This window comes from Haemaphysalis longicornis, unplaced genomic scaffold (assembly GCF_048455015.1).
Source record: "Haemaphysalis longicornis isolate Haplotype H1 unplaced genomic scaffold, Haemaphysalis longicornis Haplotype H1 scaffold_8, whole genome shotgun sequence".
Taxonomy (NCBI): Eukaryota; Metazoa; Arthropoda; class Arachnida; order Ixodida; family Ixodidae; genus Haemaphysalis; species Haemaphysalis longicornis.
In genome coordinates this window covers 129,920,004-129,937,298 of record NW_027526445.1, presented here as the reverse complement: position 1 = coordinate 129,937,298, position 17,295 = coordinate 129,920,004, and the positions used below count along the sequence as shown (strand labels likewise).

At 50.3% G+C, this 17,295-nt stretch overlaps 1 protein-coding gene and 1 pseudogene across 1 annotated transcript; both read left to right on the top strand.

Moving 5' to 3' along the window:
• The first annotated feature begins 1,888 nt into the window (after positions 1-1,888).
• Positions 1,889-8,108, top strand: LOC144149205 (uncharacterized). Its single transcript, XM_077680736.1, has 2 exons — positions 1,889-2,220; positions 6,923-8,108. Exons 1-2 carry the CDS (start codon positions 1,933-1,935, stop codon positions 8,048-8,050), a joined length of 1,416 nt encoding a protein of 471 aa, XP_077536862.1. The 5' UTR covers positions 1,889-1,932; the 3' UTR covers positions 8,051-8,108.
• A 6,757-nt stretch (positions 8,109-14,865) lies between these two features.
• LOC144148480 (speckle-type POZ protein pseudogene) lies at positions 14,866-15,294 on the top strand (annotated as a pseudogene).
• Positions 15,295-17,295: the final 2,001 nt, after the last annotated feature.

Genomic DNA, 17,295 nt, shown 5'->3' with positions numbered 1-17,295 from the left:
AACCGCAGGGGCGTGAAGTTGGGGGCCGACGAGTGCATGCTTTATGTTCCTTCCTTTTGTGCGGCAAAAGACGGGGGTGCTTAGCCCAAGGAGGTTGTTGGCTTAGCCAGAGTAACTCTGTTGCGTTGGTATGCGGTCAGCTCGACCGGGAGGTCTCAGTGAATAGCGGATGGGTGCGCAGCAGTGAAAACAGTTTCGGCGCGGGGTTCCCTCTCGGACGGCGCGCACGCCGCTATTATGGCCTGCTCGGTCGTCAAGGTTGACGAGCTGACGGGAAGCGAAAGGATGCCATATCTTAGGGTCGAAAAGGCGCGGGGCGTTGTCTTTGAGGATTTGCGAAGCCGGCGTGGTGCTGTTCGTTTATGGGTCATTCGCCTCGAGAATGCTCGCCTGGGTTTAGAGGAGCTCTTCCCGTGAGTCAGGCGGCGGGCAGCGGCGTCCCTCGGTCTGGGGAGGGGATTAGCCACGATTCCCTCACGCGTTCGGCTTCGGCTTTGAGCAGGTGCCGCCCGCTTAACGTAATGGTGTGACCACTCCGCCCGGTCAGTGACTTTGGATAGGAGATGTCTTTGCTTGTCGGTTGCAATAATTTACGCAGGAACCGTACTAGGAGTTGCATGAGAGAGAGCGTGGGGTCATGTGACCGCAGGTGGGAGATGTTTAGGATTGGTTGGTTCTTGTGGCCAATCCGTGGTCCATATAAATCATGTTGAAAAGGGTTTTCACTCTTTCTTGAACGCCCCCTTTGGAGGCGTGGTTTTTGGCATGAAAACCGGGGTTTTGGGTTTTGTCCGGGGTCGGTCGGTCGGTCGAGAGGGATCTAGTTCAGTATATGTCTTGGCCGAACAGGATCCTGCGGGCAGAGTGACAATGTAACCGTCATTCTGTCCTGATGTAAATACTTGGAGTAATGTAAATAGTGTAAGTAAACCTAATATCCAGCAAGAAAGGCAGTCCTCATCCCTCCCCTGCTTCAAGCATTGGACGTCGGTCATCGTAGCGGGTCGAGGTCGTCCTCTCGGCTCGAGCTTCTGTCTTCATCAGTCACCAAGAAGATGGAGAGGCGAAATCTAACTTCGCCCACAGGCGCGTTTACACGACTGCGACATAACCGCAGTGAGCCGAGTTCGTGCCTCGTCTTCGCAATGTGTAACGGTAGGATCGAAGTCGCTGAGTCAGCACCCTTGGGCAAGCTCCCTTGCCGCAGCACACTTCTGTCGCAGCCATAAAACACTGTTGACAAGTATGAACATTGCCACTACTAGATTTAGATGTTTAGAAATGGCTGTGCATATTTAAATAAAGGTCTCATTCAACAGATGTCTTAACGTAGGCCGTACTGAATCGAGTGACAGACAGACAGACAGACAGACGGACGGCCACTAGATTTAGATGTTTAGAAATGGCTGTGCATATTTAAATAAAGGTCTCGTTCAACAGCTGTCTTAACGTAGGCCGTGCTGAATCGAGTGACAGACAGACAAACAGACAGACAAACAGACAGACAGACAGACAGACAGACAGACAGACGGACGGACGGACGGACGTACGGACGGACGGACGGACGGACAGACAGACAGACAGACAGACAGACGGATGGACGGACAGACAGACAGACGGATGGACGGACGGACACACCAAAATTTCCGCGTTCAAGTAGCCCAAGAAAGGCTATCGTATTTAAAACCGTGCCTTACGTCGTTGGTACCGGGTTACTGCGGCCCCGCCAGCTCCGGACATCCGTGTCCTGACCCCTTACGTCCTGTGCGGGCTCGTCGAAGGCCATCGAAGCTGTTATCGTACGCAGGATGTTTCACGATGCCGGTGCCGTCACTGCACCGTTTTACGTCATCTCGTCGACGACAGTTGCGACGAGCCCACTTCCCGCAGCAGATCGAGTCGCCATTTAGCTGCGTAGCCAAGACTGCTGCAATGCGCGACCAAGACGTGCCTCTTCACCGAGTGCGAGGCCTCGTCAGCGGGGCGAACTGGAGAGCTACGAAGTTCGCTACACCAGTTCCGCCTCTTTTTGCCTGCGAACTTTGTGGAGTTATTTCGCCGACGACCTTTCTGTTGCCCTGCCTTCACACTCTGTGTGAGTCGTGTGCAAGTCAAAGCGCAAACGACGGGAACGCCGCGTGTCCGTTCGACGCGCAGTCATTCTCCGTAGGCGACTGCCCAAAGTTTTCGTTGCCGCCAGGTACCGCTGACAAGTTAGAGGTAAGAGATCTGTTGTCAGGTTAAAATAATTCATGGAAGCTTGCACTCACGCGCAAGACTTGAATGACAAAACTGTTGTAGTTTGTCACTGACGGACACAAAGTTGAGTTTTAGTATCATGGCCTTTCAATGAGCTCATGTTGAGCAAGGCCAGAGTGAGCTAGTCGCTTTGGTCGACGTTTCGTACGCCACTCTGCAAGCGCGACTTATCGCCTCTACCTGCTGCTTTGAACGCCGAGCCTCTGGAAGTGCGGCCTCTTCCCCGTCCGTGTGAACTAACCGCGGCGGGGCCCTGTGGAGTCGGGGATCACCTACAGCAGCTTCGACATTCCAGTCGCGGCTCTTCTACGGTACACGGCGCATGCGCACGGTGATAAGAGGACAAACGAACGAGGGGCGTATACGCTATGATGATGTGGGGGTAGTGGTAAGGATGTTCATTAAACGGGTGGATCTATCCTTGCGTGATATGCCGGCAATTGCTCTCCCGGTCAACGCCTTCTTGCCGCTATGCGCGGGAAATCACCAGGAGATACCAGCACGTTTTTGCCTCTATGCGCGAGAAATCACCAGGAGTCACTGAGGCGTGTGTCCGTTAAAAAACCGAAGATCAGGCACAAAATGTCTCTCCTGGTGATCCACTGTCCTATAGGAGAAAACAATATAATCCAAAAAGGCATGCGGAGCGGCTCTCCTTCGAAGTTCTTTAAACAAAGCTGACCTCTCCGTCGCATGTTCTCGGCAGCCCATAATAAAATGTCCGATATCACCTATTACACAACGTGTTGCGCACAGAGGTGAGGATATGAGGTTCAGCTTATGAAGCCACGCCGGTGTTCGCGTTGAGTTGGTCCGGATGCGGAACAGTAAGGATGCCTCAGTCCTCTTCATTCCTTTGGTAATTGTTGCCACGATACGGTGACAGCAAGAGTTTTGTTGTGGCCAATGATGGCCAATCATCCTAAATGGGCAGCGTAAGACGGCATATCCCGTTTGATTTTTTTTGCAGCCAGCCTCTTGAACCGTAATTGTTTCTTCACCTGGCTGACGTAGTTCACTGGAAGTGGGCGTGTGCTATAAGTTTGTTTGTTTGTTTGATTGATTGATTGATTGATTGATTGATTGATTGATTGATTGATTGATTGATTGATTGATTGATTGATTGATTGATTGATTGTAGGGTTTAAAGCGACAACGCAACGCAGGCGATGAGGCGCGCCGTAGTGGAGGGCTCCGGAATAATTTTGACCACCTGGGGATCTTTAACGTGCGCCGAAATATCGTACACACGGGCGTTTTTGCTTTTCGCCTCCATCGGAAAAGCGGCCGCCGCGGCCGGGAATCGAAACCGCGACCTTGTGCTCAGCAGCGCAACGCCTTAGCCACTGAGCCACCGCGGCAGGGGCTATAAGTTTGAATGATATATCTACTTCAAATATATGTGAACGTCTGTGTCAACGGTGCCTTTTCTAACGCAAAGGTAAAATCCCTCGCAGTGCTGTTCAGATATCTGTTTCTCAACGCCTAAAGAATTTGAGAGAATAGGGGTACGTGTAAACGCAATGTCTTTCTCCATAAAGCGACAGCAGGAAATTCGGCGGAAGTCCATAGCATTTGCGAAAGAGTCGGTCCGCTGTGATCAAGCTGCACAACAGCTCCCATAATGAGTATTCAGATAGTGTCCATGAGGAGGTCGAATCAACGATCAATAAAGTAACAGGGAAACTAACGCAAACGCCGGAAAGTCGCCAATAGGCGAACAGCAGTTAACTTTTTTAATACGTGGCCGGGATAGCCAAGGAGTTACGCCAGACGAACGTGTGAAGAGTAATAATCTGAATACAATGATTACACTTTTCGGGAACGAAGAAATAGGAAACGTAAAATGGAGATTCCGACGCAAAAACTAAAAAAAAAACTGTGGTTGATTCCTCTGCCTTAGGAATCGGTAAAACACGAAAGTGAAATTTGCAGCGAAATCTGCAGCTGAGCATGATTTGCGGGTCGGCGGGTGTCTTGTGGGTGTGCTTGGCGAGCGACGGCCTGCTGGCGGGTCGCTTCTGCAAAGGTGTACTGGCGTCATTTCCGTGACGAATATGACATCAGTGAAATCTTGGTGTATCCCGGTGCAAAACTTTCGTGTTGAAATATAAAACCCGAAAACGAACAACCGTAAGTATAACGTACTCTTCAGTACTAAGGGTTGCTTCTCCGCAAGAAGACGCTGCATGCAGGGGTGCACCCTTTACAGGCCGCTTGCTTCGTTGTGTTGGCGTCATTTCTGTGGCGGATATGACGTCAGCGGAATCTTTGTGCACCCCGGAATAAAACATTTTCGTGTCAAAAACGAAATGGATCATATTGCAAGTCCGAATCCAAGCAATTCACAGGAAGTTGAGATGCTGGCCATGATCAAAAGCAGTGATCGTAGGATGGCAGGGGGCCGATAACATTAGAGCTGGGAGGAAAAGGTACGAAACGGTCAAAGAGAAGGAAACCGAACTTGCAGTCATTAAGAGATTAAAAGCAGGAGTTTAGAATAACGCTTCAGAATAAATTCGCAATCTTAACCGGTGAGAGTGAAGATAGGCATGTTGATAACAACGATAATAACGACGATAGTGAGCGGTAGCGCTTCAAGAAGGGGAATTTAGTGAAATAACTCGTAAACTATCTCAGAAAAGGTAAGAAGTTTTTGCGAAACACAGGGGTATGAAAGGGTCTAGAACGAAGGAGCAAATCTAATTGCCTGGAGATGTGGAAATTAACAGAAGTAGGGTTTTGTGACATCTGTACTTCCAACATGGTAGGATTGAAGAAACGCTAAAAAAGGGAAATCCCAAAGGTAACTATGATACGGGCCATTGGTGAATACAGAATGTATTATTTCGAGACAAAAAGGTAACATTACACACAACATGCATAAGAGAATGGTGTTTAGTACCGATGCATGGTGCTTTAGTACCGGGACTACATCTGCGGTTACGATGACAACATGAAACGCCGACAGCTCGAGCCCCTAAAATGTCAGGCAGAGGACGTGACGAAAGAGGAGATACCCGGACATACGAGGATATACGAGGACATATGAGGACATACCCTGAACGAGGTCATGACGTAAGCACGTCCTAGTTTGTCACACGCCCTTTGAAATTTTTGCGCTGAGCTGCGGTGGATTTGAAGTAACGCTGAGCACACACGCACAAAGTTCCCCCTGGAGCTCGGGTGGCGATACGTTAGATAAACTATCTTGGACAAGTTTTATGGGGTGGTCCCGACGCAAAGAAAGAAATCCGCCGCAAAATTACCGTATTTTCGTGCGTATAACCCGCACAAAAATATTCAAAAATTTGAGTGGCAAAGTAGGGGTGCGGATAATACGTTTTTTTCCCTTTAGTGCAGCCTCACGGCAATACGCGTGGTGCCGTGAAACTGCGCTGCGCGTTGTGCCGTGAAGATGACCTCGTGCACAACAGTGAGGACTGCGGCTCAAGTGATAGCTGTAGCGATAGCAGTGACACTGAGTGAATTGTGACTTTCGCCTTGCGGTCAGTGTATTATACTTGCTGAATACACGCTTTTTCTGCCTACATAGTATGCGATGCCTCGTTTGAGCAGTAGCTTTGGTGCAGCCTTTCCTGTACCAAATGTGCGGGCAATACGCGAGGATTTTTTCTTTTTTTTCCGGCGGGCTCTGACAAGAAATCTGAGAAACACATGGCGCGTACGTGAAACCGGGATTTCACTGCGTCAAAATGGTTACTTTCAAGCCATGCAAAAGGAATGGTTGTAGATAAGACAATACGCGCATCGATAATGAAGAATGAGTACAAATAGTGTATACTGTGAGACCCAGTCACTACGCTCCCAGTACTTTGGGTTATGTTACCGGCGCTCCTTCATAATCACCCACTATCATCAGTGCTAGCCCCGATGGGCTCGGCGTCATCATCACCTGTAAATAATCATCATCACCGCTTGATCTTCTTCCTTGGCTCGAGCGTTGGAATAAACGGCCACGCCAACCGTCGTCTCTCAATACTTTTATCTCATAAACAACGTATCGGTATACATTTAGAACCTTCGTGGATGCGTTTACTTAGTGCGCGAGAAATGCTCGCACGGGTTCGTTCTTCCTTTGCGATTTGGCTCGTTGAAGGTTTGACAATCGACTGGACGCGCTTTCAGCGGAGGTTGGACGCAATTTTTCGACGCAGTTTTGATACTAGCAAGCTTTCGCGATTCTCTCCCGTCAGCGCTAGATAAAATTATTGAATACTCACTGACCAGGGGTCTCTACAAGTTGGTGTAATAACCTGGACCGACTGCTGTCATAAACGTAGCACGTATCTCTTCACGAAATCTGCAGACTATATCTTCACGGAACCATAGGCTTTAAAATGCTCCCCACCATTTCAAGTGATTGAACCTTGAACATTTTTTCTATTATTCCTTCCCTTCCTCCGTGTCCCTCTCCTTCCCAATTAGGGCATTCATGCCCCCTCTGACAAATTAAAGGTATTCCTCCTCCTCTCCAAACTTTCTTTAGAGAGGGATGGCGGGCGTGCTTTCTTCTAATGTAGTCAAAGAAACTTCCGTGGATTGATTATATTTGTTTTAGTGCTGCGGCTACAAATGCCTGTTCTATATTGTCAACCGTACGCGCTTATTTTGCGTTCCATTTTCTCTCTCTTTTTTCAAGGCTTGCTGCTGGAACGAATCGCAGGGCTGTACATTCATCGGCACCCTTCAAGCAGTCCTGACACATTACGAGGAGCACTGTGTTTTCCACGTCGTGTCATGTCCACGTTGCAACGGCTCCGTACTGCTGCAAGATCTTCCAAGGCACTACCGGGCTGGATGTCACGGGGAGGCCATTTCGTCTTCACCCGAACTACCAACGTTGGTTCAAGGGCTCGTGCTCCGCCCTGAAGGCGACACTGAAACCAGTCTTGATGAACTCATAGCGCTTCCCAGGGATCCTTACCAGGAAAAATTGCCAGAGATACAAAGAAAATTAGACGAGGTTTTGGAGGAAACAAAGAACATCGGCACCCAGCTGGAAGAACTGACCAAAACTTCCCGCGGTCGCGAGGACAGGCTGACTCGAGCCTTAGAGGAGCTCTCAACGACGTTTAGCCAGGAACTGCAATCTCAGCTACATGAGCTTCCCGCTTGTGCGACGGATATGTCTAACTTGGGGAGGAACACTAACGGAGAGGCGGGAACGACAAGCGCTAATGACATGCCGTGGAGCTTAGAAAAGAAGCACGTCCTTCGAAAGTTGGAACTTTTGGCGACTGACTCGCAGGCTTACCTGGAATTTCTGCGCCAGAGGTCTGGCCAACATCTACACCAACCTGCGGCAGAATACGAACCGTTCATTCCTACTCCAGGTGGCGACATCAAAGTTCTCATGTCGCCATTCACAGGCAAACTGGAAAGCCAAGGACACTCTCATGTAGTAAGTGTTACACACGTTGACAGCCTCTTTAAATCCAAGAGGGTTGTCGGCCTGTTGACGAGGTGGTACCGGAGGGATAAGTATTTTCAAATGGCCGCGCAAGGCATTGGCGGGGAGTGTCTGCACTTCTACTTGAAGTTCGGCGAAACTCTTAAAGACACGTGTTCCACGTCACCCGAAATACGCTTGTCCTTAAGACATCCGGACTACCCAGAAAAAAAGGATTTCCCTCTGGTAAAGTCGAACCACGTTGAAAGTAGCGCTTCGGCGTTGGGATTCCAAGATGAATTTGTTGTGTTTATAACTGATCTCAAGAGCTCACGGTTTGTTAAAGATGGCAGGCTGATGGTGGTTGTCGCAGTTTAAATATATCACTACTTCGTCTTCAACGTCAAGACCCCTTTTCGCCTGCTCAGATGGTCGACCTTAGCAGACGCGGCTCAGCCAGGGAGCCTCCATGAGCCGCAGCGTGACAGCCCCGTAAATGCCGCAACGCGACCTTTATCTAAACCTCCGCTATCAGCTGATACCAACGATGGTGAGCCCGGAACACTCATATTCAACATACGATCCAATTCTTGTGGGATAGCGCTTACGCCGAACGCTAAGCCTAATGTGCCGCGGCATCTCGGCCATCCGCACAAACAACTGCGCTCTCCCAACACTGCATACATTTCCACAGATTGCAGCACTCGCTCGCTCGCCTCTCCGAGGAACGCGACCACAACATCCACTATGAAATCTATTACCAGCGGAGCTGTTTAAGTTTGAGTTCCGTCCGTGCCTCAAAACTCGGCGCAGCAAAGTGGACAGGAGGAAAATGCTATAGGCCGTGCACTCCGGAAGGATCTATCCGCCGCCCCACCTACCTCTCACTAACCAACAAGCTCATATCTGGCACCGGCTACAGACCGGTACTTACTTTAACCACACGGGTCTCTCCCACATTTCTCCATATCTCTTCCAACGCCAATGCTGCACGTGTAACGTCCCTCTTGGTGCACTCGTGCCCAGACAACCCTATACCCCTCCTCAACCCATCACCTGAGCAGTGGGAGTCTGCGCTGACCAGCTCGGCTCCGGAGCAACAACGAGCTCTGGTCGACCGGGCACTGGAATCAGCGCGGGCTGGTGGCCCCCTGGACTTAAGAGGCTGACCACTTCCACTCCTACTCATTTTCTTTTCAGTACCATTAAACGTATATTACTGCTACTGCTGCCAACAAAGGAACGAAACCTCGTATAAGCGATACGCATGATAATGCGACCGGACGTAACATTTGTTCAGTGGTTAGAGTGACGTCGGATGGCGCGGCAGACACCGCAAAAAAAATTCTCAAATCCGACCGGCGTAGACAGAAAACCCAAGCGAACGTGAGCACCTCGCAGCGAGCGCCCGGCGTCTCCGACGCGATCAGGTGCCGGGCACGACCTTGCCGCAGTGGCTTTAGCAAAAAAAAAAAAAGTGCGGAGTGCCCGTGAGCACGGGCCTCGCGGCGACCGCCCGGCGTCGTCCAGGATTGCCCGTGGGCTTACGCTACATGAAGAGCTCCTACCTTCGTCGTCCTCGTCATGTAGCGACCGGCGCGCCACAGGTCCGCCACGCCGAAGACGAATCTGTCAAGCCATCCCTTCACAGTCCACACGTGGAGACGTCCCGCGGACCAGCTGACGAAGAAGTGGAGGTATAGAAAGGCGAGGACGTGCTACAAGAGAATTTTCCCTGCGCGGCTGTGCCGGCGGAAGACGACGACGAGAGGAGTGACGACGATTGACACTGAATAAAACACTGTACACACTTTTATGGCCTTTTCTTTAAAACGGATTTGCATTGCCGGGCTCCGGCTGCACCCTCTCTCCCGGGATCCGCTGCCAGAGTGGAGGGAGGCTAGGTCGACTGCTGTTTATTCAGCCTTGCAGCAGTTGCACAAGCTGCGCCAATTTTTTATGGCCACACAAAAATGCACTGATCTTTTCAGCAACGGATTGTGAAGGACCGCAGGATAGCCGGAGAAGCAGAGAGAGAGCGAGCGAGAGAGAGAAAATGAAATTTATTTATTTTATGGCCAATATGGGTTTTAATGGGAAGGTGTATTAGACCATCTACTTCGATTATCTGCCGCCCAAGATTTTTAACACGAAAGTGTTTTATTCCGGGATACACAATCATTTGAGTGACGTCATATCCGTCACGGAAATGACGCCAGTACAACCAACGAAGCAAGCGGCTTGTAAAGGGTGCACCGCAGCACAGAGGGTCTTCTTGCGGGGAAGCAACCTTTAGAACCAAAGAGTACGTTATACTTAGGGCTGTTCGTTTTCGGGTTTTATATTTTAACACGGAAGTGTTTTATGCCGCGACACCCCAAGATTTCACTGACGCCGTATGCTTCACGGAAATGACACCAGAACACCTTTGCCGAAACGACCCGCCTGCAGGAAGTCGCTCGCCAAGCACACCCACAAGACAGCCGCCGACCCTCTAATCATGCTCAGCTGCAAATTTCGCTGCACATTTCACTTTCGTGTTTTACCGATTCCCATGAAAAGAGGAGTCAACCACCATTTTTTGGTTGCTTGGAGCGGTTTCAGCAATTCGGACTGCTGGGAGTTGTGCCTCCAGGGTGGGTCGGAGCAAAGCAGTATTCCATTGTTCTGTAGTTTCAGTGTTGTGCTTCGAAGAGTGTTTATATCAGCATTGCCATCATTGCCGCTTGTCTCCTTTTGCAGCTCATCCCAAGACAATAACATAAGATGTGGGTCCGCTTTTCTGTCGCGCATTAGTGCGGAGGTTTTATGATCTCGATAGTAATGGCTATATAAACATTATTACAGATCTATAGATTACTCTATCTATATAATCATCTACACACAGAAAGGGATCTCGGTAATCTGTTAATCTGCAACCGTTGCCCCGTCACTCCCTCCCCTGTTTTGTGGCAAGGGTGTGGATTGCATTTACATCTGACTAGCGTGCGGGGTTCTATAGCGTCCCCGTGTGTCAATAGTCGACTTTTTGTGTGATACGGTAATGTTTACTTGTTCTCGGCCTTCGTGTACTGTCGGGTATGGAATGGTGGTTGTGCTGGCGTCGTTGGTAACACAGCTCGCTTGGCCGGAGCTCGGAGCCGGAGCAAGTTCATTACCCGGCAGACAGGATAGAAACGTAGACCGTATGGGATTAATTTTCCTAAGGGTCACAGGTCTTGTCTAACAGCGAGGCAGCTGCGCAGGGGACTTTTTACATGCAGCTCCAGACGCTTGGAAACAACGATATGGCTCCGTCGGCCAGGAGGATAACGACAATATTGAAATTTCCCGCGGATTCTTAGCCAGTCATACGGCGGCAACAATCATAACGAGAAGCGCAGCGCATGGCCCAATGCCAGTGATTATCTAGCGCTGACACAGGACGCCTCGTACTGCAGAAACGAAGCACTCCGTACGCCATCCAACATGGAACCAAGACTTCGCTCCCTCCACACCTTCAAAATGCCATCCACGTCACCGCCATACCCAGAAACATGCACCCGGTACACCACTCCGATGATCGCCGTCACGCCCGAGCGTCTGCCCTGCACCGGCGTTTCAGAGATGACCCTGACGTATGCTATGTTGACGCCGCTGACTACCACTCTACGCGTGCCATGACCATCGTGGCAATATATGTGAAAGACAACTCTCGGGCCCCAGCTTCTGTTTACACTAATCAAGCTGAGGAAGGAGAAGAGGCCGCTATTGCGCTTGCCGTCGCCTCCACAACGGCTGAAACCATCGTGAGAGACTCTAAAAAATTACCCCATCTTCCCGAGGGGAACCCTGAGTAGGATGCGGAGCATCGGGGGGTTCCGTTGCGTTCCGTTGTGTTAGTAGTTGGGTTTGGGGGAAATTGTCGAAGTTCCGGTACCGCCGCTCGACGTTCTCGAACCAACGCTGCTTGACGTTGCCGAAGGTCAGGATCCGCTGCTCGACGTTGACGCTTCGAAGCTGCTTCGCACTGATGAAGTTCAGGGTCCGCCGCTCGCTTCAAGCGTTTGCGTTCAGCGTCGCGTGCCTTTCGCTTCGCAGCTTTGTCTTGAGTGGACGTAACGTTGGTATTAGTGTTTGGGCTGATGCTGACGCGTGCTTGCGTCAGCCCACTCACTGACGGGACTGTTGCTTCCATCACACTTCATCGGAAGCATCAACGGAGTCAACCGAAGCAAGCTCTGCACTGAACGCGCGCAGCGCTCTACCCGCTTTATATTCACACTTGAAGGAGAGGAGACTAGAGGAGGAGAGCAGCGCATGCGCCGCGAGAGCAGAAGCGAGAACGCAGGTGAAGCGCAAGCAGGTGGTAGGAGAGAAGTGGAGAGAGTAACGAGCAGCTGTTGGAGAGCGGAAAGGAGGAGAGTTGCGCATGCGTAGTGTGAGTGCGGACGCCGACGCCTCGGGACATACCCCCGAACAAGAGACGCTCCGCATCTAAAAAAGGTCTCCGGCATTAAGAAATTGACAGGATCTCTAATACAGCCCTACGCATCTTACGCTCCGTCCAAGCCACTCGTATGAGGAGCGTGCAAATAATCTGGACACCGGCCCATGCATCTCTCCCAGGCAACGAGCTAGCACACGAGGCGGCCCGAGGTTTCAGCTCCCGGGGTTGCCCTAGGGGGCTAGGGCAACCCAGCTTCTATTCACACTAATCAAGCTGAGGAAGGAGAAGAGGCCGCTATTGCGCTTGCCGTCGCCTCCACAACGGCTGAAACCATCATGAGATACTCTAAAAAATTACCCCATCTTCCCTACCGGAGCGATGTCCCGGTAACCTACCGGGACATCGCTCAATTCTGTCGCATAGAGCGCCAGAAATCCCGCAGCGCATCCCACGTTCAACAGACATCAATATGTAGCCTGGTGTCAGCTACAGGCTAATGCATTCCCCAATCTTCCATTATACAATAATCAATGCAAGTGGTGCGCCCAGAGAGCCACACTCACTCACATGATTTCGGCTTGTGATGCTCAGCCACGAACTGTACGAGCATGCTTACTAATCACCAGTGCGGAGCGGTGGGAGACCTGTTTGCTTAGCTCCGACCCCGAAATACAGATCAAGGTCTTCCAATTGGCCGAAGATGCGGCCGCTCGCGCCCAAGGGCTGCCCTCTGATGATGATGATGATGATGATGATGTCCTCAAAGATTTTGGAACGTACGCACAAGGGGGATTGGCCAGGGCTAAATCGGCTGTTAAATACGTGGGGACTTCAAAATACTAAATTATTTCCGGAAAGAGGCTGTAAAAGGAAACTTTTTTTTTGTTATGAATAAAACCCGAATTACCCATTAATTAGCACCTTTCAGCAGTTCAAACGGCCTGAAGCAGAAAGAAAATTTTTAATGCAATTATGTATATCCCTTTTTGCAGACCCCAAATTTGATGCGCCAATAGATAATATAAGTGGAATCGAAAAAGTGAACCCCAAACGCTCAATTGGGCCCTTCAAAAGCAGTTGTCTAGCTGTTGAGAAACGGCGGCAGTCGAGAAAAAAATGTTCGATTGTTTCGGGGACCTGGCACCGTACACAAAGTTCCATAGGTGAACTTCCTGATATTAACAGATATGGTTGGTTGGCTGGATCCGGAACCAGAATGGCGCGTACCTACTCTGGGGGATTGGCCAAGTCTTGTGGTTTCACTGCTAAAGAAGCTTAGTAATTAGTTTGTGAGGAATTCAGGCAGGCTCCAACTTCACCTTCCTCCTTTCACCCAGTGTTAGGCAAAATAAAGTTATTACCATCAGCGTCATCATCATTAAAATATTGTTCACTTCTTTCGTAATTATTACAGCGAACAACGCGACAAAAACAGTATGGATGATCACCAATCTAAGCGAAGGGTGCGACCAAGTCACAAGCCAGTTCCGACTGACTGCTAGCGTTGTAAAATGCTTCCAAACCAACGTTCGGAAGCACGCCTCGGGCTGGCGCTTTTTCTTTCAATATTGTCATCATCATCATCTTCGCAATCTTCCTCTTCGCCATCGCCTGCAGTTCTCGGGAGCAGCAGCAGGGACGAAAGACGTCGTCCCGCGCTTCAACGTGCTCTCCCGGATGAGGGGAAGCCAAGCGCAGGATGGCATTCCTTTACTGGCATCTGTGTTAGATAATCCTCGACGCCACTCGATCGGCAACTGGATATTTCGCCGTCCGTGCTTCAGTGGCCAGATCGCAGTCTTGTCTTCGCCATCTATACGGTTCGTGCTGCGACCAGCTGGTCCTTCCACTGCAGTGCCTCAGTCCCTGCCCATTTGGTCAAGCCTCTTCGCTGCGGCAGCAACGGGCTCGAGTGCGAATTTCTCGACAAGGTTCTTCAAACTCCGCACATCGTCTTGTTTTAGATCAGAGCACAAATCCCCGCTTCAGACACTTCACTAGCGTCGGTGCCCACAAGTGCTCCGAGGTCCGAACCCTGGGAGCGCCTACCGCACCATCTACAAGCATGAACACGCGGGATGAACACAATGAAGCCGAGAACACATTGTCTACGCCCGGTGGTTGGTGTTGCAGCGAAATGGAAATTTCACATTTTAATTACACGTGGACAATTAAAAACTTCAGCTTCTACGGACAGAAATGTGGCGAAAAAGTGGAAAGCGCCATATTTCCTTCGGGGTGCCGTGAAGACGTTAAATTGTGCCTGGATGTCTACCCCAACGGAAACAGCGAAAATTACAAGGGCTTCATATCTGTGTTCCTGCGGCTAGTTGAATGCAGGAACAATGAGGTAGACGCAAAATACACTTTTTCCATTCTGGACTTTGAGGGCAAGGAGGCAAACACCTTCTCTATCAACCAACCGAATCGTTTTCTCCTCGGAGGATCTTGGGGATGGAGCAAGTTCGTGTCACGGGAGGCGCTATTCGAATCAACCAGCAGGTTCCTCCACAGCGACAGCCTCACAGTATTGTGCAATGTGAGCGTATCGGCTGGTAAGGCCGTTACGGTCTCCGGGCAGAACACTGCAAGCGAGGTAGATGTGACTGTCCCAAGTGTTCAGCTGTCGGAGGACCTCGGTAGACTGTTGCAAAGCGAACAATTCGGCGACGTTGTGTTCAATCTCGGCGGCCGCGAACTTCGAGCCCACAAGAACATTCTGGTGGCCCGCTGTCCCGTCTTTGCTTCAATGTTCGAGCATGAGATGACGGAGAGTATCCAGAACAGGGTGGACATCACGGACATCGACCATGAAGTGTTTCGGGAGATGCTCCGATTCATATACACTGGCCGGGCTCCTGATATCGACAAATTCCCGATGGACTTGCTGGTTGCTGCCGACAAGTACGCCTTGGAACGCCTGAAGGCAATGTGTGAAAGGGCCGTCACCTCCAGCCTCTCCGAAGACAACGCTGCGGAGGTACTCGTGTTGTCGGATATGCATAGCGCGCATCAGTTGAAAGCTCAGGCTTTGAAATACATCTGCGCTCATGCATCGGATGTGAAGAAAACTGCAGGTTGGAAGAACATGCTCAGCGGCAATCCCGCCCTGGCATTGGAGGTGTCGACGGCGCTTATCTCTCGTGCGACATCGCCCGTAGGCCCTCATGCCAAGCGGAGGAAGAACGACTGAAGGTTGCGGCACCGACACTTCTTACCGTTGCCACGGCTATTTCGATTGGCGAACTCCGAAGTATCATTTTCTAGGACTATGCATCTGCCAGTGCTGGTAACATATAGCCAGTGTTAAATTTTCCTAAGAGAAAAGAACCACGTAAAAATCTAGAGCTAAGATTTTTCGTTGCGTCCTGGCATTGGTCGATCTGTGTGTTGTATAGTATTTTACTCTTTCCTCCTCAAGAATACATGGAGCGTTTAGAGGTACTTCGATACATCTAAAGCCATGCAGACAAAACACAAGTTTGATTCATTCGAAAGATTGCCTCGTTTGAATCACACTGACGCCACTTTTAACGCACGCTTCGCTCAAATAAGGGAATGGCCATGCGACCCACTAGCTCATTTCCAGCAAGGGAGCCTATGATGTCATATGCCCAGCAGTGCGATTGGCTGAGGCCGGCAAAAGCAAACGCAAATGAGGCAGGTCTGATAGGCTTGCGGAGCGAGCTATTCGCGCTTAAATGTAATGCATATTCATTTTACAGCGGTAAAAATGGTGCGGTAAACAATGAAATGTTGCGAGAATGCATGTAAGCATAGAAGTATGCGCACTGCTTTTAGTACTGGGCGCACTATGCTTGTTTTAGCTGCACAGCAGTCCGTAGCTTTGGAGTTGTCTTTTACACGACACTGGCGGATTGGCGTAAGCGACGTCTTACGTGACCCTGTTTGTAGAGGATACCCCATGTTTCACGAAACGATTACTTTCTACAGTAACAAAAACAATCCAGGTGCAAATACTGTCAAAAACAAAGCAACGGCGGACAACGGTCCGTGGCTGGGTATGGTAGCGCCATGCATCTGGGAGGACTGACGGCAAGCAAGACTACAGAGCTGAACGACGCAGTGGAAGTTCGTTTGAATACGCGCACTTACGACTTCATGGCAGACGTCACGGACACACACTATTTAGCGGGAGAGTCAAAATTTTAGCCTACATGTATGAATTTCTCAGTGAAGACGGCTCACAAGCGCTGGGGAAACTATAAAACACGAAATAAACAAACTTGTATTTTGTCTCCATGGCCCCTTTAATGAGATAGTTGTAGTCAGTTTGCCTTGTGACCTTTGACCTGCCCCCTGAGCAAGCAAGTTGTAGACGAAACATGACAAATGAGGGACGGAGGAGGAAGGGGGTTGGAGAGCGCGAAAAGAGGAGGAGGAAGAATACGGGGGAAACATATTCGTAAATACATAAAGCCACACGAAAATCCTTCAATTCGCCCAGCGGTTTGTCATACTCTGCTTTTTTTAGGGGCGAAGCTCCTAAAGCCATGGGTCTGTCCATCCCTTGTGTCTCGTGGTACGTGACCGCCGCATGCTTTCGGAGATGTCGCAAAGTGGGCGGCGTTGCACGCGCAAGAACCAGCTGCAACCGGCAGCGCAAACTCGGCACCGGGAGCGCGAGCTTGTCTGTGTTCGCCAACGGAGGCGCGAGCGCACGTGCACTGCGAGGGGGAGATCACGCAAGAGATCACGCCACGAACGCAGGCAGTCGTTCTCGGAGATCGAACGAGACGCAAGGACCTTTGCTCGTTTCCTCTCGTCTTGTTCGGGCACAAGTTCGCCCTAAATAAAAGTTCTTTCTTTACCGTTGTGTCCCATCCTACGTGACAAATTGTGGTGGTGGTGCGGGGTAGTCCTCGATGGCGCGGGGTCTTTCACCAGGTCTGGGCCTGGGAGCATTGACTCCGAAAATAAAAGTTGATTTGTACAATGTACGCACACAGTCTTACGTCTTTCTTAATGATGTAATGGGCGAACTTTCACGGGAGAGTTACGGTTACCGATGATCTCCCCCTCTCGCGCTTCGCCCCACTTATCATTATTCATTCCGTGGATAAGGCGTGATTTTTTTTTTCGAGCTGGCAAGCAACGCCATGCTGCCAAAATCCTTGAAAACGGGATGTTAGTACAGCGAAAGCCTACCAAACGCCACAGGAATGATTTCGAC